This window comes from Andrena cerasifolii, chromosome 3 (genome assembly GCF_050908995.1).
Source record: "Andrena cerasifolii isolate SP2316 chromosome 3, iyAndCera1_principal, whole genome shotgun sequence".
Lineage (NCBI taxonomy): Eukaryota > Metazoa > Arthropoda > Insecta > Hymenoptera > Andrenidae > Andrena > Andrena cerasifolii.
In genome coordinates this window covers 19,444,702-19,468,712 of record NC_135120.1, presented here as the reverse complement: position 1 = coordinate 19,468,712, position 24,011 = coordinate 19,444,702, and the positions used below count along the sequence as shown (strand labels likewise).

The window sequence follows — 24,011 nt, the reverse complement described above, 5'->3', positions numbered from 1 at the left end:
TGTCGTTGTTACTCCGGAAAATAAATACGCGGCAAGCACGTTTGCTGGGAGCTGGCAGCTCGCGTGAGCGAAACGATAAAAAGTAGCGAACTGTCTGTCGCGTCCGAAAAATCCTGTTTCCCTATCAAAATCCTGCGTGAATAAAAAGAAGTTTTCCATGAAACCGCGTAATTTGGCTAGTAATCCATCACGGGGACGTTGCCGTAATCGAATCTCTGGGCTCGCGGTTGAAAGCGCTGATTTCCCGAAACCAACCGCGCGATTTTATGACGTATGGCTGCTTTTGTTCGGGGAAGTAATGGGTGGGAATGAATTACTGTGAGATAGTGCGGCGGCGTGAAGGGCGTGTTGTGGGAAACTGAAATACCATGCGTGAAACGTTTATTTCTGTTCGGCGGGCGTAGAGTGGGTTGTTGTAATTGGGTGTAATTAATCATGGTGTTGTGTGATTCGGGTGTTCAGGACCGATGGTATCTTCGCGACGCTATTGAGGGCTGGAATTGCTGCGCGCGATAAGAACAGGCGCTGGTATATTTTCGACGGGCCGGTGGACGCTGTTTGGATCGAGAACATGAACACTGTGCTGGACGACAATAAGAAACTCTGTCTGTCGTCTGGCGAGATGATGACGATTCTGCCCACGATGACGATGATGTTCGAAGTCGCCGACCTGAGGGTCGCCTCGCCTGCCACGGTGTCGAGGTAATTTTAAATTTGGAATATAGCCATTTCGAAGGTAGTGATACGGTAGGACTTGGGTGATGGCCAGGGCACGTAGAGTTAAGGAGTGGATAAAGAATTAACTAAACTTGAGTACTGGAAAGAGAATGAACTAAACTTGAGTATTGGAAACAGAATTAACTATAGTTGAGTACAGGAAGAAAAATGAACTAAGGTTGAGTACTGGAAAAAGAAGGTAGTGACAATTGAGTACTTGAAAAAGAATCAACTGGGAGTTGAGTATTGGAAGAAGAATCAATCGGAAGTTGAGTAGTGGAAAAAGAATCAATCGAAAGTTAAGTACTGGAAAAAGAATCAACTGAAAGTTGAGTACTGGGGAAAGAATGAAATGAAAATTGAGTACTGGAAAAAGAATCAACTGAGAGTTGAGTATTGGAAGAAGAATCAATCGAAAGTTGAGTACTGGAAAAAGAATCAATGCAAAGTTAAGTACTGGAAGAAGAATCAACTGAAAGTTGAGTACTGGAGAAAGAATGAAATGAAAATTGAGTACTGGAAGAAGAATCAACTGAAAGTTGAGTACTGGAGAAAGAATGAAATGAAAATTGAGTACTGGAAAAAGAATCAACTGGGAGTTGAGTATTGGGAAAATAATCAACTGAAAGTTGAGTGCTGAAAAAGGAATCAAGTGATAGTTGAGTACTGGAAAACGAATGAAATGAAAGTTGAGTACTGGAAAAAGAATGAAATGAAATTTAATACTGAAGAGGGATGGGAGTAGGGGTTGAGTACCAACGAAAGTTGAGTAAGTTGAGCAAAGTTCTTCCACCTAAAACTCTCATTTACGGAATTCTAAAATTATCCATCGTTGCGAACCTTTCGAAACGTTCGAAATCCTCCAATTTCGTTTTGCAAAATGAAGATCGACTGACATATCCCGATTCGTTACGAATCGATCACTATAAACAGTCGAACCATATTTCTCGTCACATTCGACGGCGGGGATTTCGGAAAGCGTTTCTCTGCGAAACGTTCTGCAACCTACGTTCCCTCCTGTTTTTTTTTTTCCAATCTCTTTTCGTGTCTGGGACACGGGAGGTGGCCATTATTTGGAGTCAAAGCCAGACACAAAACAAGTGTGAGTTTCGGTGTAATCGATTCCCGTCAAACCGCCGTTCCCATCAATCACCGTTCGCTATAAATAAAAAATGAAGCCCTGTGGGGAACGGGTAAGGGCAGGAATGAGAAAGCACATCGGCCAGTAATAAATGAGTGCCACGATACGGCGTGAGTCACCTTACACCGAAACCTCATGTATATACATACCTCCTGAACTTCTTCCTCGAGATTCCATCGATGTGATGAAAAAATTCGCAACGTTCGACTACCCTTGATACACTTCCAAAGTATTACACGAAAAGAAGATAAATCGATTGTGGGAGAAAAATAAGGGACAAAAAATTAAAACTCCAATGTTTCATTCATTTATTCAATTATTCGATATATATATAGGTATTGGACTACAGGCCTGCCTTATTGGAATACAAATAAAAGAGAAAACAAGCAAAATGGTATAAATAATATAAATATAAAATTAATTAACGTAGAGACAGTTAAGCAGTAGAAACAAAAAAAAAGGAAACTAGTAAGAAGTAGATCAAGTAGAATAAATAATTAAATACATGAACCATGACTATTTAGTTGGATGCGATGTAGTCAGAGATGGGCAAAATTTTTATTTAAATAAAATTTCGAGTAATATCGAAGAAAGTTAAAGTTAACATTAAAGTTGATATTTTTATTCGACGTCCAAGTTGAACCTTCCGGCGAATAAAAAAATTAACTTTAGCCGCCGAATAACTTTTATTCCATCCGTTATTTAAATAATTATTTATTTAGTCAATGTCGAACTCTGTGAAATACTTTATTCCAGATCAGTCTGCATTGTAAATGATTAAAGACTATGAACTGTATATAGTGTAGGAACCAAGTTACTAATGGTAAATCCACCAATAAACATTTTCGAACAATGCTCGAGGAGCTTGCACCGCAGCCTCGTGACGAGAAGGTGTCACACAAATTGTATTTAATCAATCCTCTTCCCACAGGTGCGGTATGGTTTACATGGAACCAGCGGCTCTTGGTCTCGAACCGCTTATTAACTGCTGGCTGAAATCTCTGCCCGCAGTGAGTACATTATGGATCGCCTCCTGCTAATTAGAGCCCCGCGCGGTCTGACAAATTCGCAAGGGATACAAAAAGCTGGACGAAGCGACTCGATAACTCTCCACTCCAAATTCCACAAAAAGCACACTGTTCCCAGAACTTTTATTCACTGTTATTTTATCATTATTCCATAATATTACTCGTGCTACAGTTTTTATTAGGTATACAACCGAATTTCATTGATTTCCTGAAGGAATATAAGTATTTCATTATAATTAATTCATAAAGCTTTTCTATAGGAAGAGGGAGACTCCATTGATTTCCTGGAGGAATAAGTATTTCATTATAATTAATTCATAAAGCTTTTCTATACGAAGAGGGAGACTCCATTGACTTCGTTTCGTGCAGCTTCCTACGTCTCCAGAAGTTTCAGAGTAAGCCGACGCTTTGGTGTCTTGTAATTAATTAATTGCAGAACATGAGCCAACACGTGAAGGAAATAACTCGGCTGACGGGTCACTACTTGCTCCCCGGCCTGAATATTCTGCGCAGCAGCTTGCGGGAAATTGTGAGCACGGTGGATTCTGGAATGGTGCAATCGTACATAAACCTGATGAACTTTCGAATCGGTCCCATGGCTGGTCGAGACGGCAGGCCTCCACCTGCCGCGGCCTTTCAAGAGCTCATTCGTAAGTGGCATTTGAAATCGTAAAATCCTGTTTCCTTTGTAAACAACTTTCGCTAATATTCTCGTGGACACGCTCCTGTCAGAGATGCGCATTATTAGAATAAATTTTTAATAAAATTTCAAACAGCTTTTATTCGTAAATTTTATATGAAATTATTCGAATAAAAATTTATTCCAATAACGTCCAACTCTGACTCCTGCCACCCAAATTGAAATTCCAAATCCAACTGCTCCTCCCACGGGGGATTAAATTCCTTTCAAACGTCTACGTACACATGTCACTTCCGCGTGGTTCGCTACCAGTAACTGAGACTGAAAGCATATTTTTTACGAAACTAATATATCTGCGTAGAACTGAATCCTTAAGGGCTCATGCTCAGTCGGGAGGTCGAAAAAAGGGTGGTCTTTGGATTTTTTTTACTCAAAAGCTATAACACATTTCTCAAAAAATCTAGTACCGCAGGTCACCGCAGAAGCCTTTATTTTTAGAGAACCTTCGAGTGATGGACAATAACTTAGTTATTGCTAAATATTTTTAAATGAAAAAATTACGATGCACGGTACTAGATGCAATTCTGGAAAGGAAAAAAGATTTTTTGAGAAATGTGTTATAGCTTTTGAGTAAAAAATTTCCAAAGACCACCCTTTCTTCGGCCTCCTGACTGAGCACTTAAACGAAGTTTAAAATTAAAGTTCGACGTTCCACCTGCACAGAGGAGAAGAATATAAGTAATACAAACGCGTCAGAATTCCAGAAGAGTAAACCGCACGATAAGAAAGATAATCCCTTTCGGAAGATGGAAGAACCGACGTTCCAGCATACTTTGTTCCCTTTCGCCCGAGCTAACGTTCAAATGCAACGTTACAGACGTTATCCCGCCGCGATGATTAATAGCACTATATAAAATACGAGTTACCATCGCGGAGAGAAGGGACGCGGCAGTGCATCCATTTCATTCTCTTCGACTTTCCAGCATTCATACGTTCGTCTAATCAGAAAAACGGGGTTCCCTGACTCTTCCTCGCGCGTAATTACTTGAGTCGGGAGAGATGGCGGTGCTCGGGCTAAACGACTAAGAGTCTCCGCGGAGCTCTTTGATCTCACCATCCAGACGCTCCTCTCGGATTCGGTGACCTTTAAATCCCCCACCAGTCGGGGGAAATAAAAACAGAAATAGGAGGAACAACCCCGGGGAAAATCTCGTGCGGGGCCGTTTACGTGACCACTGAACAAACGAGCCTCGAGTTAACGCGATGTTTTTCTGCTGAACTGCAGGATCGCTGTGAGCGCGACAATTATTGTGATCGTAGAGGTGCTTGGCCTTTCTTTCCTTTTTATAGACATGGATAATATCTCTGTGTTACGGGGGGGGATTTATTTTGTTAAAGCTCGGGTATTCGCGTTTCAGGGGTAATGACACTGCAGAGCCCGGAAAGGCAGCCTGATTTTGAGAACTTTTTTTATGCGAGTATATTGAATGGAATACAAATTCGGTTTGAAGGGCTTTATTGTACAAACCTTGAAGTACGATCACAATTTTTTTATATTTTTTTTAATACAAATTGGCGGCGCCACAGCTAAACAAAAGAAGCTTCTTCTGAAAAAACAGTGTTCCGCGGCCGGAAAGATTTCTCCTTCTATTTTTTACCTAGAACAAAAAACCAAAAAATTTTCAGTTCTATATAAGATTGTCTCGGGAAGTACGCGGTGAAATTAAAAAATACTGCTTTTTTGTATGAATGGTGCGTGATTGAACAAAACGTTTCAACAATTTTGAAGTTGTTGCAGCTCCGTGTTTTCCCCTACCACGATCAGACAATTAAAAGATAATTCTACAAAATGACAGTTAATTAAAGAAAAAATACTGTGCTTGTTTTAATGAAAACAATAGTTTTATATTCGACTCGATATTTGACAGAGCAACTCCAAGTTCTTGGTCAAGACCCTTCAAGCACGACTGGATATTATTTGTTATTAAAACTAGAATTGAAAAACTGTGTTGAAACAAACATTGTGTATTTTTTCCTCTTGGAGGCATTGTATCCTCCCGTAGCATACCGGGTGCAGAGCACCGCGCTAGTGGAACGAATGTTTGAAATGTAAACAAGTAAGAGACAATTCGTGTTTTTTCACCTGTGTATACAGATTGAAATGATACATCTGTTCAGTAGCGTTTATTACTGTTCTCGGAATCCAAGCGAGTTAATTAATAGTTGCCGGTGATTAGTGATGTTTAGTTCTGCCTCCACGAGGTAGCACAGTGTCGTTTGTCAATGTCCACTTTGGTTTAGCTACGATTTAGATGCGATTACAGTGATTACTTTCCCACCCACGTGATTTCTCTGCTTCTAATCGAGCAACAAGTTCCTCGGGGATAATAGTTAACGGTAGAGAGAGGATTAACACACAAACAAGCGTAATATTCGTCCAGAGAATCAAACACATTAGTGGCTTTAGTGTGCCGTTGGAAAAAAAGTGTTGAGATTCCTTGGAAGAATTTCAGCAGAATGAAACTCATTGGGCTGAGAGGGACGCTCGATTACACCCCTGAATAAAATCGAAGGGAAATCAGGTTTGATCGAAGCCTGTCAAAAGTTAATTAAATTCCTTTGCCATAGCAGTCGAGGGATAATCGAATCAACATTCTATTGACGCACTGCTTGATTGTGAGCAGGAATATTACCCTAATTCCATTACTAACGGCTATTCATCGGCTTATTCCGAGAATGCTATTTAACAAACAGCCCCTCGTTCGTCAATCTGTTGGCATCGATGCAGTGGCAAACAAATTTCCTGCATCAATCACGTACAACGATCTGTAATCGCTTTGTAACTTCATACCTCGTACTGCATCCAATCCAAACTCGGAATAATTTTGGTATTAGAGGCTCATCGATGCGTGGTCTAAGCCTGTGGCGTTGAAAGACAGTTCCGTGATTCTGTTTTCACATGTAATAGAAATTGATCGCGTTACTCGAATTCGCATTTCGATTGATTCTAACTTAACGGAAATATACAGTACAAATTTTTAAATACGTTTATTATTTTTCAAAATATTTTTATCAGTGTTGATTGTAATTTTTTCTGCTTCCTCATATCTTCGTATCTGCGGTGATAAATCCGCAGGACTTTATCCAAGTCACAAAACACTAATTGTTTCCACAGTTCTACCGAATGCAAGAAGTCTCGCGAACCTCGCATTAAACTGATGTTTTGTTCGCATTAAATACATTATATTAATGATATAATTTTTTTTATACGTACTAAATCGAACGTCGCACTAATCGAGACCTGCCTGCACCTACAAACCGACGCAACTGCACTACCCTCCACTCTGATATGATTTGTTAATTATAAGTTTCAGAGGAAATTTGATAGCTCCTTCGCGGTGCCCACAGGTCTGAACCACTGTTCCGCTATTTCCTCGAGAATTCTCCTCGATTCTCGTATCATTCCAGCTGACTTGCTGTCGCCGTGGGCGGGTTTCGCAGCTGTTTGGAGCCTAGGAGCGAGCAGCGACTACAAGAGTCGAAGAATGTTCAGCGGGTGGATCAGACAGGTGCAAAAGGATCAGAAGCACCAATTACCTTTCCCAGAGGACGGCTTAGTGTTCGATTACAGGTGATCGTGCGAGGGAAATGTGCCTCGAGGGCCAGATTCCATTTGTCCATAGCAATGTTGCTTCTCGTTGCTCGATAGGTTGCACGATGGCGGCTTCACAGACTCGATCGACAGCCAGGACCCGATTCCACCTAAGTGGTACAAATGGCTAGACGATATTCCGTCCGTCACCATAACGGCGGAGATGAGATACGCTGGTAAATACTGTGTTGTAGCTTAAACGCGCTCGAAGCTATTCATAACTTTGACCGAATAATCGCTTTGCGGCTCGATATAATCTGTGCGCTGGGTATACGAAGATAGTATGTGTATTTGTCGATGAAACTGTGGAAGAGATTAGTAGATTCAATCTGCTAGATTGCAAACACACAGTGCAGGGATTAATTGAACTGAATATAAGAGAAGAGAAATCGAGGTGTTTGTTATTGTAATATTTAGTATTTAGTATTTGGTATTTGGTATTTGATACTTGATACTTGATACTTGATACTTGATATTTGATACTTGATACTTGATACTTGATACTTGATGCTTGATATTTGATACTTGATACTTGATACTTGATACTTGATACTTGATACTTGATACTTGATACTTGATACTTGATACTTGATACTTGATACTTGATACTTGATACTTGATACTTGATACTTGATACTTGATACTTGATATTTATTATTTGATATTTGATATTTGATATTTGATATTTGATATTTGATATTTGATATTTAATATTTGATATTTAATATTTGATATTTAATATTTGATATTTAATATTTGATATTTAATATTTGATATTTAATATTTGATAATTAATATGTACGGGATAAAGTCCCATTAGTGTACAAGAGACAGACAAAAAAAAATAACTATACTTAAAGTAGGTTAAACAGTTTAAAGAACATAAATTCATACATGGTAGGAAAAAGATGATACCTTAGCTTTAGATTTTTATGTCTTCAGTTTCTAATTCAATAGACTCTTTCCTCATTACATAGGGTGGACCAATAATTGATACCAAACACCTTTCATTAGAAATTTTTTTCTGTTACTTCCATGGTTCCAGAAATATTCAATTAATTCTAGTACATACACACTGTGTATGCAGTGGAAGTGATCGAGGACTTACTTTCTCGCAAGATCTTCGAGAAACTCGACTAACAATAACGATCGTAACCAAAGGAATCTATAATTGGCGCAGATATCGAAATACCAACGATGGACAGCGTGAGAAGCGCGGCCCTGATGGGTTACCTTTTAATCAACAACACGAACGTCCTTTGCGTCGGTCCCACCGGAAGTGGCAAGACCCTGACCATCACTGCGAAACTGTCCGCGCACATGCCCAAAAAGTTCATCTGCGATTTCATAACCTTCTCCGCCCGAACCACTGCAAGGCAGACCCAGGTGCGCCCTGACATCTATTCATCGAAACTAATGACGGAATCAGTGCACTTAAGTCGATCCTATCTTCTGTGTTCAGGACCGCATCGATGAAAGGTTGACCAAGAGACGCTCGGACGTCTACGGGCCGCCTCTTTTAAGGAAGCAAGTGTTCTTCGTCGATGACTTGAACATGCCTGCCCTCGATACTTACGGAACTCAGCCTCCCATTGAATTGATTCGTCAGTTTATGGATTTCCGAGGTAAACACTTCTCTTTCAAATAAAATCCCATTGAAGTGACACAGACTTAACCTTCGGATTATTATTATCCCCTTTCGAAGCCTCACTGAGGGGTATTTGCGAGTTTGACGCCTAAAAATGTTACAATTTTTAGGAATTTTTTCTCAGTAACTGTATAAGATATCTTGTTGAAACCTTTACCATTTATTAATCTATGCTTACACTATAATTTCCCATTTTTATAGTGTCATCAAAACATAATGTTAGGTTTTGTGGCGTGCAATGTAGCACGTCGTACAATCTCGAAAATAAAAAAAAATAAATGATATTTTTTAAGCTTAAGCCTCAAACTAGTGGACGAACCTAAAAATATTTTAAAGAAGAAAGAAAAACCTAACCTCCGGCGTGTGTGACTAAAAAGTTACCATTTTCGCGTATAACTATAACACCTATTTTCTTCTATTAAACACAAAAAAGTCAATTAGTATTAAGAATTTGTGGTGGGTCCACTAGATTGAACTCATGCAAAGCTAACCCAAAAAGATTTTATATAAAACGACGTATGGTTTTCTTTAAATCGTGCACGAGCCTTTGAGAAACGGTGTGTCAAGAAAAAGGCCTAAAGTATTTCATATCCCCTGAATACCGAGCATAGACCTGCTTTGCTTTTCAACGAAATAATTTCTAAAATATTTCCAATTTCTTTATGAAATTTTAACTCAACATTCTTAAGATATTATACCATCGATCTATGCACAAAAAAAAAGATTCTTTGAATCCTCAAGTCCGCAAATACCCCTCAATCCCATGCCACCTAGAGCAAAGCTGAAAATGCCCCCAAATTTCTACCAGCCACTGTAGAACACCCGAGGACCTCCAGAACCCTTAGAAATCCACAAGCATCGAAGTGGAATAAATCATATTAAGTGAACGCCTATTCAAAGCTACCGAGGCTCTAAAAATACCTGTAAAAGATACCTTCTTTATTCCATCCTGGCGCGCTGAATCTCTCCTCGAGTTACATTCACCGGTAGATTCCGCGCAACGCCTCGTATAAATAGAATCCACCCTCTTGTACTGCATTACACTTTGCCTCGGCAAGTTCCTAGAACCGATAAGCTCTTGCGCTTCTTCGCTGGCCAAAGTGGGGATTAGATTAGAACCGTGGACCACATAGTATGATGCGCGACCTCGTAGGTGGCGATTAAAGATGCGGACGACGCACATTTCAGGGTGGTACGATCTAAAGGAGATCGGGTTGTTCCGACAGATCGAGGACGTGAATTTCGTGGGGGCGATGGGGCCACCCGGGGGCGGAAGGAATCCAATAACTGCCAGACTGTTGCGACATTTCCATTTCATTGCATTCCCGGAAATGGAGGACGACGCCAAGGTAATTCCTCCAGCGACTATGTATTAAATTAAGGGAGAGTAAAGAATGGATAATAACTTTTGGGGATACAGGTCCCACCGATTTGGATCAATTTTTCTGACGCCTCGACTTTAACGACTCCCCAGTGCCGTCTGCAATGATTAATTACAAAACAAAAAATATATTTCTATAATTTAAGACATCCTCAATGCAACGCAACAAGTCCCATTAAGTTATATGTAGTAGTTTTCCTTTAATTAATTCCTAAAGATCACCTATTTTGGGGGGCTCTAGACCGGAACCTCCCCTTAAGTGGGAAGTGGATAAAAAAGAATCAGAGGAAGGGAATAATTCATCTTCGTCTCGTGAGCCACGTCAAAGTTTGGCCCTTGGCAGCCGCACTTCAAATTCTCTCAAACTTTGACACTCCCGACTCTCCGTCCCCGCTTGTCGAGTCTAAAATTGACTTTGCGGGTCGCGTGTGGCGGTGGATTTTCGTAGCCGCCCGGTCTACCCGGGCCAGTTACAGTCGCCACTTTTCAACGGGAAGAACGAGCCCGAAGGCGTACCGTTCGGGTAGATTCACGACCCTGCTGGCAGTAAAGCGTGAAAATATCCTTTCGCCGAGTGTAGGGCGCGAGGTTTATTATTTTTTTACGACCCGGCCGAATCTCGCGCGTCTAGACATTTGTGGCTGCTGGATGGAGATAAACTCGCGCCCCTTTCACCGGTGGCCATTTTGCCGAGGCGTTAAAACTTAATTCCCCTGTGTTTAACAGAGGAAGTGAATAGGAGGACACGGTAAATCGACGGCGATCTCGTGTCAGCTGCATCTCCCGCGCACTCGTCCGGACAAATGACTTCGCAGTGGTCGCGTGACATTTTCACGAGGCCTCTGGCGAGTGACAGTGTCCACAGCTCGATAAACATTCACCCTAAATACGTTAACGAGTGGATTTCAGTTTAAGAAGGGAATGCTATTTTTTGGGGCTAAAAACATAGCAAGGTTTAGGAATTTTTTTTTATGAAACTTCTGTTTCGATTCATCTGAAATTTGAAACGTGTTTATATGTATCTTTGTAGAAGTTGCAATTTTTTTTATATTATTTTTTAATAATGAATATAGGAGTTACATATAGGAGAACCAACAAGCTGCGCAAAATCCGTCGTTCGATGGTGTCCTTGATATTTATCTCCCAGGTAAACTGAAACAGAAAAATGAAACGGCGTTTTACTCCATACATATGCAGCTTCAAATGTCCAAATTTCAAATGAATCGAATTACAAGTTTCTTAAAAAAAAATTCCCAAACTTTGCTATGTTTTTAGCTTAAGGGGTCATGCTGAGTTAGGAGGCCGAAGAGAGGGTAGTCTTTGGAAATTTTTTACTCAAAAGCTATAACACATTTCTTAAAAAATCTTTTTTCCTTTTAAGCATTGCATCTAGTACCGTGCGTCGTAATTTTTTTATTTAGAAATATTTATCAATAACTAAGTTATTGTCCATCTCTCGAAATAAAAAATTCAAAAGAATTTACTTATTATATCATATTATCTAGTATTTGAACGAAGGATTTTTTTATCCGATGCTTAGTTTTCTTTTAATTGAAGAAAATCAGGCACGATTTATAATAAAAATTGAAACTTTTACTTTAAACCTCAGCCATTTTTTCCCAAATCAATATTTCGAAAAAACCTTCGTTCAAATACTAGATAATATAATATAATAAGTAAATTCTTTTGAATTTTTTATTTTAGATGATCGACTTTCGAGCAGCAGTGGTCACCGCAGAAGCCTTTATTTTTAGAGAACCTTCGAGTGATAGACAATAACTCAGTTATTGATAAATATTTTTAAATACAAAAATTACGATGCACGGTACTAGATGCAATCCTTAAAAGGAAAAAAAAATTTCTGAGAAATATGTTATAGCTTTTGAGTAAAAAATTTCCAAAGACCACCCTTTTTTCGGCCTCCTGACTGAGCATGACCCCTTAAAAAAATAGGATTTCACCATTAATCATTGCTCCGGATCAGGGATCCATGAATTCTGAATGCACCTGTGCATGCTGCTCGTCATCCCGACCATTGGTGGGTAACAAGATAGGCAATGGGGAAAAATTTCGGCTCTTCGTTGCTTTATTGGACGTCGGTCAATTTGGGCAAGTTCCGATACGCGAATCATACGCCTCCTCTCTCTGCCCCCCTCGATCGACCAGTTTTATTTCAGCCAGTCGTCGTTCCACGCCCACGAGGAATAATTGCAGCTCGTGAAAGAGAGACGGAACCACCGTGTGTGCGCTCCAGACCTCTGTTTGCCCTCCCTGTCCCTCGCTGCAATTAGGTCTCGTAAATCGTGCCCGGTGCCCGCCATAATTTATCTTAATCACCTGCTCGGCCAATAATGAGCGGCCATAACTATACCCCCTATGTACCAACCGGCCGCGCCAGGAATCTCTTTTCCCTGGCGCGCTTTCGACAGGCTGGACAAGGTCGACCGCAGGGCGGGTGTCGCTTTAGCCGTGGAAAACGTATGTATGTTCGCGGTCGTGTGTCGGATCTGCGATGATTCACGGGTGTACAGGGTGTCTGGGGAGGAAAACGAATGTTCGGAGAGTTGATTAAGGTCCGTTGGAAAATCTGATTCGCTTCAGGCGCGATTCAACGTGGGAGTGACTTGAAAGCAGTGGGCAGGTCTTCAGTGCAGATGGCTGGACGAATTCCGCGGTGTAGAGGCGACTAGATTCGAGGTTTCGAGGGTGATCTAGTAAAGAGGTTTTGCTGTTATATCGATGGCAAGCAAAGATCCTGTAAGAACCCCCATTTCCCTCTTGTTAATTCCTCCGAGGAACTAGGAGGCACGCGCAGGGAGCGTTTGCCGGTATTTTCCTTCGACACACCCTGTATATGAGCGGCGTGGCTGTTCAGAGGGAATTTTCCTCGCTCGTGGGGAAATTGGAATTGCAAGAACGCTTTTACGCCGCGTGCAACTGCGTGGAAAGATTCCCCTGGCGCGGGGAACCTGGTAAAAGTTCCAGAACCCGAGCTTCGGTCAGATATGGAAATTTACTCTGTTCTTGATGAGAGCGCGAGCTGTGGGTCTGTACTGCGCCGTGCTTCGGAACTCTGAATACGTGTTTAACTGCGTGATGGAATTGATGTGTGTATAGTTGAAATTAGGACGCTGAGACGCTTCCGGGCAATCAACCTTTACAGTAAGTCTTGTGTCTCTTCTGCGGTGATGGACTCTGAGCTGCAAACAAACAGCAATCTGCTCGCGTTGCGGTGCCAGGCAAACCATCAGCTGATGTAAATGAGACGATTGTCATAGCCTGGGGATCGAGAGTCGGGTGTAGAACACTCTACCAGCCGTATCGACGAATACGGATTTAATTGGATGAAACAACAGCTTTGTCAAAGTTGGAGTTGGATTTTTATTAAACTCTGCAGGTTTGCAGAGGACCTCGATAATTTTCGGTTTTTCAGAGTGAAACACACGCATCAAAGGTTAAGGTATCTTTATAAAAAAAATTACGAAATTTGACGGATTTTAATGTCCTATGAAACTGTAATTGAATTATTTAAAATTTGTAGTGGGGAATGTTTTTTTATTTAAACTACAAATTTTTTAAAAATTCATTGCACAGCTTTGTAGGACATAAAAAGCTGTAAAGTTTTCATTCCAATAATTTCTTTATATCTACTATAGTTTCCAAGATATATAGAAAAGTAGGAAACGACACGTTAATCTTTAAGGGGTGTTTTCACCCTGAAAGGCCGAAAATGGTTATAAACCAAAAATTGCCGGTTACTTAAACTTGCACAGATTCAAAAAAATCGGAATGTTCGGGTAACTAAAGTTCCCTTGTAAATAACTTTGTCGTTTCTGTTTATTGTTAGTTTATTTACGTTCGCATACTCTTCTTTTTTTTTAGAGCGCAGGTTATATTAAGTTTGTATTATAGTGTGTAGAGACTGCATTTAATGCGCTTCAAGTCACTTAAATTTTTAGAATTACTGGACACCATTTTTTACCGTTCACGTTAGAAACACATCTTCGGCACAATTTTGAACTCCTGGCTATCCGAGACTCCGAGTTTCGGGCACATGCTGGACGGTTTCATAAATACCACGCTGAATTTATTCACCACGATATGCAACGAATTGCTCCCGACCCCAGATAGATCCCACTACACGTTCAACCTGCGTGACCTCAGCAAAGTGTTCCAAGGAATGCTGATGATGAACCCGAAGAACATCAAGGTTCGTGCAGGCACACGCGAATAGATCAAAGTTTATATTAAAGACCACGCAGATGATGGACACGCGAGCCTCTCGGGTGCCAAACCGATCGACTCCACCTTCTGCAAATTTCTCAATCTTAGTATTCAAACATGAAGTGTCCAGTGGAAAACAGGCACGTGCCACCGTTTTGCGATTTTAGAGGAAAGCAAGTTGAAGGAAAAATTGCTTTAAGAGGAAATGCGATACAAAATTATAATTGTTTTAAACGGCACTTGAATTAGATGGTAAATGCCAACTATTATCCAATTTCAGGTCACATATCTCGAAGGATCTTAGTGGCATGGGCCCATTTTCCATTGAGTCGCATAAATTTAAACAGGGGCAGCAGATTTAAATGTCTTCATTCGCTTACAGTAATAAAACTAAGAAAACTAACAATACTTTTATTTATTATTTCAGAAATATTTTTCTATCGCATTATTGTATCATACTTTCATAGAGCTATCACCCCAGGAATTGAATTTGACAGAAATTGACCCCCCACCTCAATTAATCAATTTAACCCATATAATATCCCACTTCTTATTTCAATTATCCTAATTTCTTCAAGAAACAGCTACTCAACGTTTAACTTATCAATTTCCTCTGCTCCTTATTTCCAGAGTCGATCTCTTCGGCACCTGAAGAGCTGATACCGAATCCATAACGAAGTATCGATCTCTTAAAATTCTCTGACTCACTGTTTCTTACCTATAATACTTTCCTAGGTACGAGAGAAATTACTGTTGCTCTGGTACCACGAGAACCTGCGAGTGTTCAGCGACCGTTTGGTGGACGACGCCGATCGAACGTGGTTCGACAATCTGCTGCGTGGCATTCTGCTGAAAAATTTCGAGTGCGACCCCGACCAAGTGATCGGCGACACGGTGCTGTTCTACGGCGACTTTTGCGGAGTCAGCAAGGAGTACGAGCAAATAACCGACTTGAAGAAGGCGCGTATCTACTTTCCACTTTGGTCCCTTCGCTATTTATACGACGCTATTTTCAAGAATTCCTGTCTATCTTTAAACACGGGGGGGGGGAACGCCGATGCCCGCCACGGCGGGCTGGGAATAATATCGACGAAGACGTTTCGCGGCGGAGTAGAATGTTGTTGGTACCCTACTAGATGACGAACGTGCTGGACGAGTTTCTGGAGGATTACAACGAGTCCACGACGGCCCCAGTGAAGCTGGTGCTTTTTCAGGACGCGATCGATCACATCTGCAGGATCAATCGTATCCTGCGGCAGCCACGTGGAAACGCACTGCTCCTGGGCGTGGGTGGATCAGGTGATGCAGAGAAAGTCTTTTGTATTTTCAGCCCTGTGTGCGTCTGCAGGATAAGCGATGTTTATTTATTTGTTTATTCGGTATGTACACGGGCAAAGAGCTGTTAGGGAATGCAAAAGAGAAGGGTCAATATAGTGGTAACAACCAACGCAAACTATCGTGTACGTTACGCAGTACGCGGAGAACATATTGATGGTTTAGTTCAGAAGTATTGTCCACTTTTAGTGCTTTCGAGAGAAAGTGGTTTAAACGTGCAATGGTACCTACGTAAGATTCAGGGGCATACAATATTATTTTTGGCATGTTTATGAAGTAGATATAAATGTGATTTTTATACAGCATAAAGAGACAGTCGAAAGCTATTTTTTGCACGTAGTAGCTTAAGTTTCGCAAAAAGTGGATCATCGATATGCACTGATTTTGAATCTCTCAAGAGAGAGCCAGAAGAGAAATCAATAATGTCGCAGTACCTACAGTTTCTTCAAGAAGTGGTATTGCCAGTAGCAGACTTTATGTTGCTCCTAGCAATGCCGGAGTTATTATTGACCCTACTACTGTGGCTACTGTTACCAGTGCCAAACTCATTGTGAGTGCAGCGGCGCGAGGATGGTTCGCACCCTCGTGCAAGAAAATTTTTCACCTGTCTTCTATTTAATAAGTTTTGCCCTTACGGAGTACCGAAATGAATTACGATTATATTTTGTTTATGCGGGAGTTGGATTCCTTTATTATTAAGCGTGCGGATATAGTTCTTCAGCGTCCCCTTCGGTTAGAGCCCTTACGCGGCGCGTAACTTGCATAAAGCCGGGTCCAGACCTGAATGCGTATACGCTGAGCAGGCTGAGCGCGCACGAATGACGCATGCGGAGGGGTCGAAAGTGCCATTGTGTCTTTCCTCGCCAACTTCTGTGCTTAGCTTAGCCCATTCCGCAGTCGTAAATATGGTGTGATTAGCTAAATAAACGTACAGCAAAACTCTCTGAGTCATCCTGTTTACCAATACAGGGTTATTCTCCAGCGACGCCTATCAAAGAAGTGCCACCTGGTACCCCGTGGCGAGGACAACCCCCACGGTGCTTCACCGAATTTTATGGGTTCGATCCTCGAAACGGTTGGAATACCATTAAAAAGTCAGAAATGTCCAAGAGTTCCGCATTTCTCATCAGATCTTTGCGAAAACGACGCCAATTGATTCCTTGTGTTTCGCCGATGAAACTAACACCAAGAACGACGTAATTCGGACCATAATGAAGGAAGTTTCGTGAAAAATTGATTTATGTCATTTCAAGCTGAATTCGTTAAAAATAGTTTCGTGTGATTTTTTTAACACAACAGCGAGTCGATGAGGATGTATGAATTAAGAACAATGCAGGGTGTAGTGAAGAAAAGAAAGACAAATTATTCAGTGAAATAGAGCTTTAAAGTCTATCGTATGGTAATTGCATTATATTGTTGTAGATCTAGTGGTAAAGTAGTAGCTGCAGTAGTAAGGTCAATGATAACGTTGGCATCGGTAGGAACGACAAGAAGCGTGCTAGTGGTACCAGGCATTTTTTAAACACGCTATATCCCGCGTCATTATAATCGTACACTCTGTCGCACTTCAGGTAGACAAAGCTTAACCAGACTATCAGCCCACATGCAAGATTACAGTTGCTTTCAAATAGAGCTGAGCGGCGCTTACACCGTCAGCGACTGGCACGACGACATTAAAGCCTGCATGATGAAAGCAGGCGTGCAGAGTCAGCTTTCCGTCTTTCTCTTCTCCGACACACAGGTATAAGCGAATTTCCATATCCAATTCACCGCCAACCCTGCTCCACCTGCAACATAGCTGCACGCAGACCTGTTACTCCACTAGATTCAAGTCGAAATGAATTTTACTCGCTACCAGCTGCGCAATTCTGTAGCCGCAGCTGTAAGCGTGCTTTGTTCAAATAATCGAGAACAATGAAAGCGCAGGGATATGAATACTGCTTCATTAACGGCTGGCTAGATCGTGGAATAGTCCCAGATTTGCATTCATATCACAATTTTCAACCCTTATACCTTACCAATTACCTCGGTAAGATTCGAGTCGAACCGAGAGAGGAGGCTTGCCGATTGTTTAGGTTTCAGTCGTTATCTCCGTCACAAAAATACATACAGTGACTCGCATTAATATTCGGGCACTTTTTAAAATCGCATAACTTTTTTAGAATTGGTCCAAACGACTTGAGTTTTTTTTAGAAGCTAGAAGGATTAGTTTGCTAAATGAAGTATTTGGTCGTTTTGAAAAAAAATGTATTTGGTCGGAATAGCGAAAAAAATAGTAAAGGTCGATTTTTAAACTTTTTTTTTGTGAGCTTGTAATGAAAATTAAAAAAATGATTTCGGGAATTTTCGCGATTCTCGACCTTATTCTGCGATCTTTAAACGTTTGTAGCTCGGAGCAACGTTAACCGATTTTGATGAAATTTTAGGCACGTATGCAACTTACTGCAATCTACAAACTTTTTTTTAATTTTCATTACAAGCTCACAAAAAAAAGTTTAAAAATCGACCTTCACTATTCTTTTCGCTATTCCAACCAAATACATTTTTTTTCAAAACGACGAATCACGTCAGTTAGCAAACTAATCCTTCTAGCTTCTCAAAAAACCTCAAGTTGTTTGGACGAATTCTAAAAAAGTTATGCGATTTTAAAAAGTGTCCGAATATTAATGCGAGTCACTGTAGTGGCCCGCACTTAACACCGCGAGTCGGACCAAAATAAACAAACCCCTACTTCTTATTTTTCGGTGCTCTAAAACAAATCCAAAAACCAAAGCAATCGGAGACTTGTAGCTAAGAACCTCTCCCTGTCAAATCAATTCCACAAGTCTGACTCGTGACGTTCATGTTTAGCCCGAAATCGTTATCACGAATCAGTCTCGTCAAAGTACGGCAAGGTGTTAGAGAGAATTGTATAGAATCGTCCACGACCGCCGACTTCCTGCTTCACCCTTACCATCGCTCTCGATACACCCACAATGTGGAGCGAGTGTATTCTTAGCCCTGATTCTTTTCCCTCCACCCTGCCATGCTTCCGCTCGCGATGAACATGTGAAATCGTGTACCGGGTGAGCCACTTGGAACCACCACCCCCACTCACTAGACCCACTCAAAAACAATCAGAAAGCTCACTTTCAAATCCACGAGAAACGCATATCCTCTTGAAAGCCACACACCTTCCATCCGACCCACTTCCTTCCACCCAACAACATAAATCGAGACGGGGTGGTTACGACTGTCTCACCCCTCGAATCGCGCAAGAATGTCTACGACGGAATCCCCGACGCCTGTCCCACGACTCCCGCCATCAATGGGCCGGTTTCCGTTTGCCAGATAAAGGACGACGGCATGCTGGAGGACCTAAACAGCATTTTGAATAACGGCGACGTGCCGAACATCTACCAGTTGGAGGAGATGGAGAAGATATACCAATCGATGCGCGGGGCTGTGCAAGAAGCGGGCCTGCAGATCAATAGGAGCAACCTGTTCGCCGCCTACGTGAGGACGGTTCGGAACAATTTGCATGTCGTCATCACCATGAGGTAATCCGGCTTCTTCCTGGCTGGGATCGTCCCGAGGGACGCCCGTCGATCCCGCGACAGCTGAGACGCGGGGCAAATAATACCGGACTAACGACGTCTAATAACGCGAGCGTTTCGTTCCTGGGCTTGCTGTGCGCGCGTGTGGAACTGTGTCGGGTGTGATGCATGTCGGAAGTAGAGCGTAGGAGTGGAATGGCTCGCAGCGATGAGCTGTTCATTTTTCGAACGGCTTCTTCCTGGAAAATTGGTGAGATTCCAGAAAATTGCCTGGGACACCCACAGGTACGAGGCAGATTTGATGTCTTCCTTTTCCAGTGGCCGGGCCTGCTCCACGTTGCAGGGGGTGGAGAAGGGACTCCACGTGGAATGAGGTGGATTAACGAGGGTGTGGGGGTGCAGGTGCGAGCGTGGGAAATGCACGGAATCAATTGCGCGTGGAGTTTGATGTGGAGATTCGATATTTTCAGGATCCTGTCATTTTTACTTCTTGTTAATGACAATATCCCTATTTTTTTTAGGGGTTTCATTACAATGAATTAAGCAAAATACTTATTATACATGATTTATTAGTCCATAAAGTGCGCGAGAAAATTTATTTAGAATAATTTTTGTAGTAAATTATTTATGATTTTTGGGGTTCCTTAAACCACTGCAGAAAAAATCGTCGGCATAGGAATAATAAAAATAAGATGATATTGTTGTAAAATAATAATAATAATACGTTTATTAACGGAAGCCCTTTGATACAGAAGTGAGAAAAAGAGCAAAAATAATAAGGTGAGCACAACGAAGCGAACATAAGTAGCATTGAATAGAGGACGCCTGAAAGAAAAAATCACAGCAGCAGTCAGCTGTTGACGATTTTGAAGATTGATTGTTTAAACGAGTTTAACGAACAGTCAAAAATGTCAATCATACCGGAATAGTTATTAGCATGAGAGGCAATACGATTAATAGCATTGAATTTACCCAACACTGTCCGATGAGGTTCGATGTAGAGTAGGGAAGTTCGTTTTATATTTCTAACAGGTGCACAAATGTTGCCATTATGGGCTGACGAGCCACTTTTTTGATATTTTGTTTAATTAATTTTTTATCCTCGATACGGAGCAAAATTTTGCACGATAAAAATTCATTTAACTTTAAAGTGACATAAATCGTTTATTATTATTTTTTTTAAATTAAAACATTATAATATGCAATCATGTGTAATAAGTATTTTGCTTTATTTTTGTTAATGAAACCCCTAGAAAAATCCTAAAATCATTCCATTTATCCGCGACTAAACGTATGTAACCCCTTAAGTTTGGGGTATTTTTAATGGGTGTGCGAGAGAGTACTGTACGAGTGTACGAAGGGAGCCCTCGCGTCGATCAAAGGGATTTCCATTTTCACGAGATTCGCGCGACCTTGGGTGAATGGGGATTTATCGTTACATTGGGGTAAAATGTAAATAGACTGGAGGAAATTGTGATTTACGACGTGACGCGTGGCAGTCATCGATTGCTCCCCCGAGACAAACTACCGCTTCTAGGGTATCATCGATACAGGATCGTCTTCCCTTCTGTCGCGCAATGTTCCCAGGGGCGTTCCCTTCGAATTGCCTGCTTTTGGGCTTCGACAGCGGAATGTCTCACCTCTGCGAGCCTCCAGTGACGAAAACTTTCTAACGCTACAGAAAAGTTGACTCCGTCGGAGTATAATGACTCTGATACAATTTCAAAGGGTGCTGGGACACTGTCACGTTAATTATACAGTGCGCGTCGTGAATATACCAACCAATTTTATTTTAACTGATACGTAGAGATAAAAATATTTAATAATAAAAAATTCTAACTAATTTTACCTAAATTTTAACTAATAAAATATCTCATTTCCAGTATGGAAAATTGAGCTTTTTGACCTAATTCGTAGAGAGGGAAATTGTTATAAATTATTAAATATTTTTATCCGTACGTAACAATTAAAATAAAATGAATTTTTGTTACAGATGATATAACATCATAATTAAATAGCATTTTGTTATATTTTTAATTTAAGGTACTAAGTTAATAAATGCATGGGACTGTTCTTTTAATATTTCCTTTTATGACTTTGTTTACCAACAGAAAATAACGTTACAGCGTAATTTACTTCCAAAACATCAGATCATTCAAATTTTAAGGGGTTGGTATATTTATATCGCGCACTGTGATGTCTGAAAGTCTGATCGAACGAGTCCCTGCAATACACTCGAATCTTTTAAGCTTCTTCATAAGTATATACACGATTATGGCAATTGTGGTAGGAAAATGAGTGCACACTGGCCGTTTCTGTCCTCCATCAACTACCTCGTATACCTATTTAGCTTCCTCGTAGAATCTGTAATATTAATAAAACCCCCGAGCTGGCCAAAAGTCAAAGATCCGTGTCCCCTAAATCCCGAGGCATTACAGATGCGTTAATATTACAACGCAAGCACATAACTACGCGACAACCGCCATCAAGCGAATAACAGAGTCGGCCAGCTTCCCTATACTCAAGCCCTATACTCTAATTGGCCTCTGGCTGACGCGACGCGACCTAATTTCGTCGCGTAACATTTCTGTGAACCCGCAGCCCCATAGGGGAGGTTTTCCGAGCACGCATCAGACAGTTTCCCGCTCTGGTGAATTGCTGCACGATCGATTGGTTTTGCCCGTGGCCGGAAGCAGCCCTCCAGGTTCGTAACTGTAACGCGCCACCCCTAATGGCCGGCTAACGCATTATGTATTACGTGTACACGCGTAACGGAGCAGCGCAGCGCGAAACGTACATTTAATCGCGAACGGAGGCTAACGCTCGGCTCGCCACCCATTCGACATACCCTCAATTCTGACACGCGCAGCGTTCCATTAACGCGCTCCAACAGCCACCACTGTTTTCTGTATCACAAGCGGCTAGAAATTCCCCACGTATGTAATACGAAACGCGAGCGAGGAAGGTGAATGCTACTACAGTTCCAGGACCTCAGATTCGAATTACCAAAAGCTTCTCCCTGCTCCTGTTATGCGCGACGGTCTATTACTAGGATTCTGTAACGTTAAACCCCAACCCTCGAATTTTTCGCCTTTCGAGCTTCAAGCGGAAAAAAACAAGGGTCTGCGACGTGGAAACGTGAGTGGCACTCGCGTTTCTAAAACAACACCGCTCTTTGAAACCTGCCAAGTAGAGTCGCGTGAATCATCTTCTGATCATCCTCGATGGCACTTAAGGGGGGACTCTCGTGTAACAGCCCGAAAAGTCACTGATGTTTATGAGTTTTCTTCGGAAAAGACTAGTGTTAATATTGGATTAAACTTTTCGGGGTGTAAGGAGGCATCTTTAAGCTTGCAAAATTTTTTTTTATGTAGATTCTTCTTAGTACTTATTAATTATTGTGGAATATTGTTGACCTCTTCGACGATGTAACTCCCGTTGGCGTGACGCCCAGCACCTGCCACAGTCATCTGATTGCAAAAAGAAGAAAAATTTCGTAAAGATAACTAAAAAAATTTCTTAAGAAAAATTGAAAAATTTATAGCGTTTGAAAGGAAACGTAACTTTTTCCTTAGATAAATTTACTTTACCTCCATGAGAAAAGTATTATAAATAAAGAATAAAATTAAAATTTCATGTTTATCCCCAGCCCCAGCGTAAACTATCTAACTTCCTGAATTTTTTTTTTCTTTTTGCAATCAGATGACGAAGAGGTTAACAAGATTCCACAATAATTAGAAGGATCCACGGAGAAAAAAAAATTTCTCCAATTTTAAAGATGCCTCCTTATATCCTACGAGAGTTTAATCCAATATTAACAATAATTTTTTCAATAAAATTCGTAAGTATCAATTACACGAGAATCCTCTTTTAATCCACTTCCGGAGCGTCCTCCAAGTAGCGCGCCGAATTCGCGACGAACTTGATCGTCTCTTATCCGCGACCCACCGTTTTCCCGCGTTTTTCCAGAGCGTCGCGACGCAGTTCCTCACCGACATCCAAGACGAGTCCATCACCGATGACGTGCTGCCATCGATCGTCAGGTTGTGCCAGTACATGCATTCCAGCGTGACGGAGGCCAGCGATCATTTCTTGAAGGTGAGAAGGAGAGACCATTCTCTGCTTATGCCAGGTGCGATGGAATCTCATTTCCGCGACAGGATAAACACGCGCGACGAACGGAAGAGGGACGCCGGCGCGTCTTCCCCTCTATTGACAACCGTTAAAGTAATTATTAACGTTTTACGGGGAAAGCATCTGCCGCGGAGCTTCTGCTGACAAAATGGAATCGCATAAAGGCGGCGGAAGCCAAGGGAAGCCCCAGGGGCTCCCGTTAATTTAAAAGGGGAACGAATCCGGGTTTGATCAAACGAAGTCCTTCGCTGGACCTACGCAAACTCGTCGCCATTAAGTTTCACTGTGAACTGTACGGGGTGTCGTGTTAGTAGGTGTACAGGGGAGCAGATTTGTGGGAGAATTTGTTCCATGGACGGTTATTTAGAATGAAAGTTTCATTGGAAATTTTTAAGTGGCAAGTGTCAAGTGGTAAGTGGCAAGTGGCAAGTGGCAAGTGGCAAGTGGCAAGTGGCAAGTGGCAAGTGTCAAGTGTCAAGTGTCAAGTGTCAAGTGTCAAGTGCCAAGTGCCAAGTGCCAAGTGCCAAGTGTCAAGTGTCAAGTGTCAAGTGTCAAGTGTCAAGTGCCAAGTGCCA

General features: G+C 41.5%; 1 protein-coding gene across 1 annotated transcript in view; it reads left to right on the top strand.

Moving 5' to 3' along the window:
- The window catches only part of LOC143367288 (dynein axonemal heavy chain 1), a 153,249-nt gene that overhangs the window by 103,565 nt on the left and 25,673 nt on the right, over positions 1-24,011 (top strand). Inside the window, exons 23-37 of the mRNA XM_076808925.1 lie at positions 463-702; positions 2,790-2,868; positions 3,323-3,536; positions 6,995-7,157; positions 7,236-7,354; positions 8,359-8,564; positions 8,641-8,803; positions 10,015-10,175; positions 14,202-14,417; positions 15,167-15,391; positions 15,568-15,730; positions 17,338-17,507; positions 19,097-19,305; positions 21,904-22,006; positions 23,272-23,400. Coding sequence (XP_076665040.1) covers positions 463-702; positions 2,790-2,868; positions 3,323-3,536; positions 6,995-7,157; positions 7,236-7,354; positions 8,359-8,564; positions 8,641-8,803; positions 10,015-10,175; positions 14,202-14,417; positions 15,167-15,391; positions 15,568-15,730; positions 17,338-17,507; positions 19,097-19,305; positions 21,904-22,006; positions 23,272-23,400 — 2,560 coding nt within the window. The remainder of the gene's footprint in view (positions 1-462; positions 703-2,789; positions 2,869-3,322; positions 3,537-6,994; positions 7,158-7,235; positions 7,355-8,358; positions 8,565-8,640; positions 8,804-10,014; positions 10,176-14,201; positions 14,418-15,166; positions 15,392-15,567; positions 15,731-17,337; positions 17,508-19,096; positions 19,306-21,903; positions 22,007-23,271; positions 23,401-24,011) is intronic.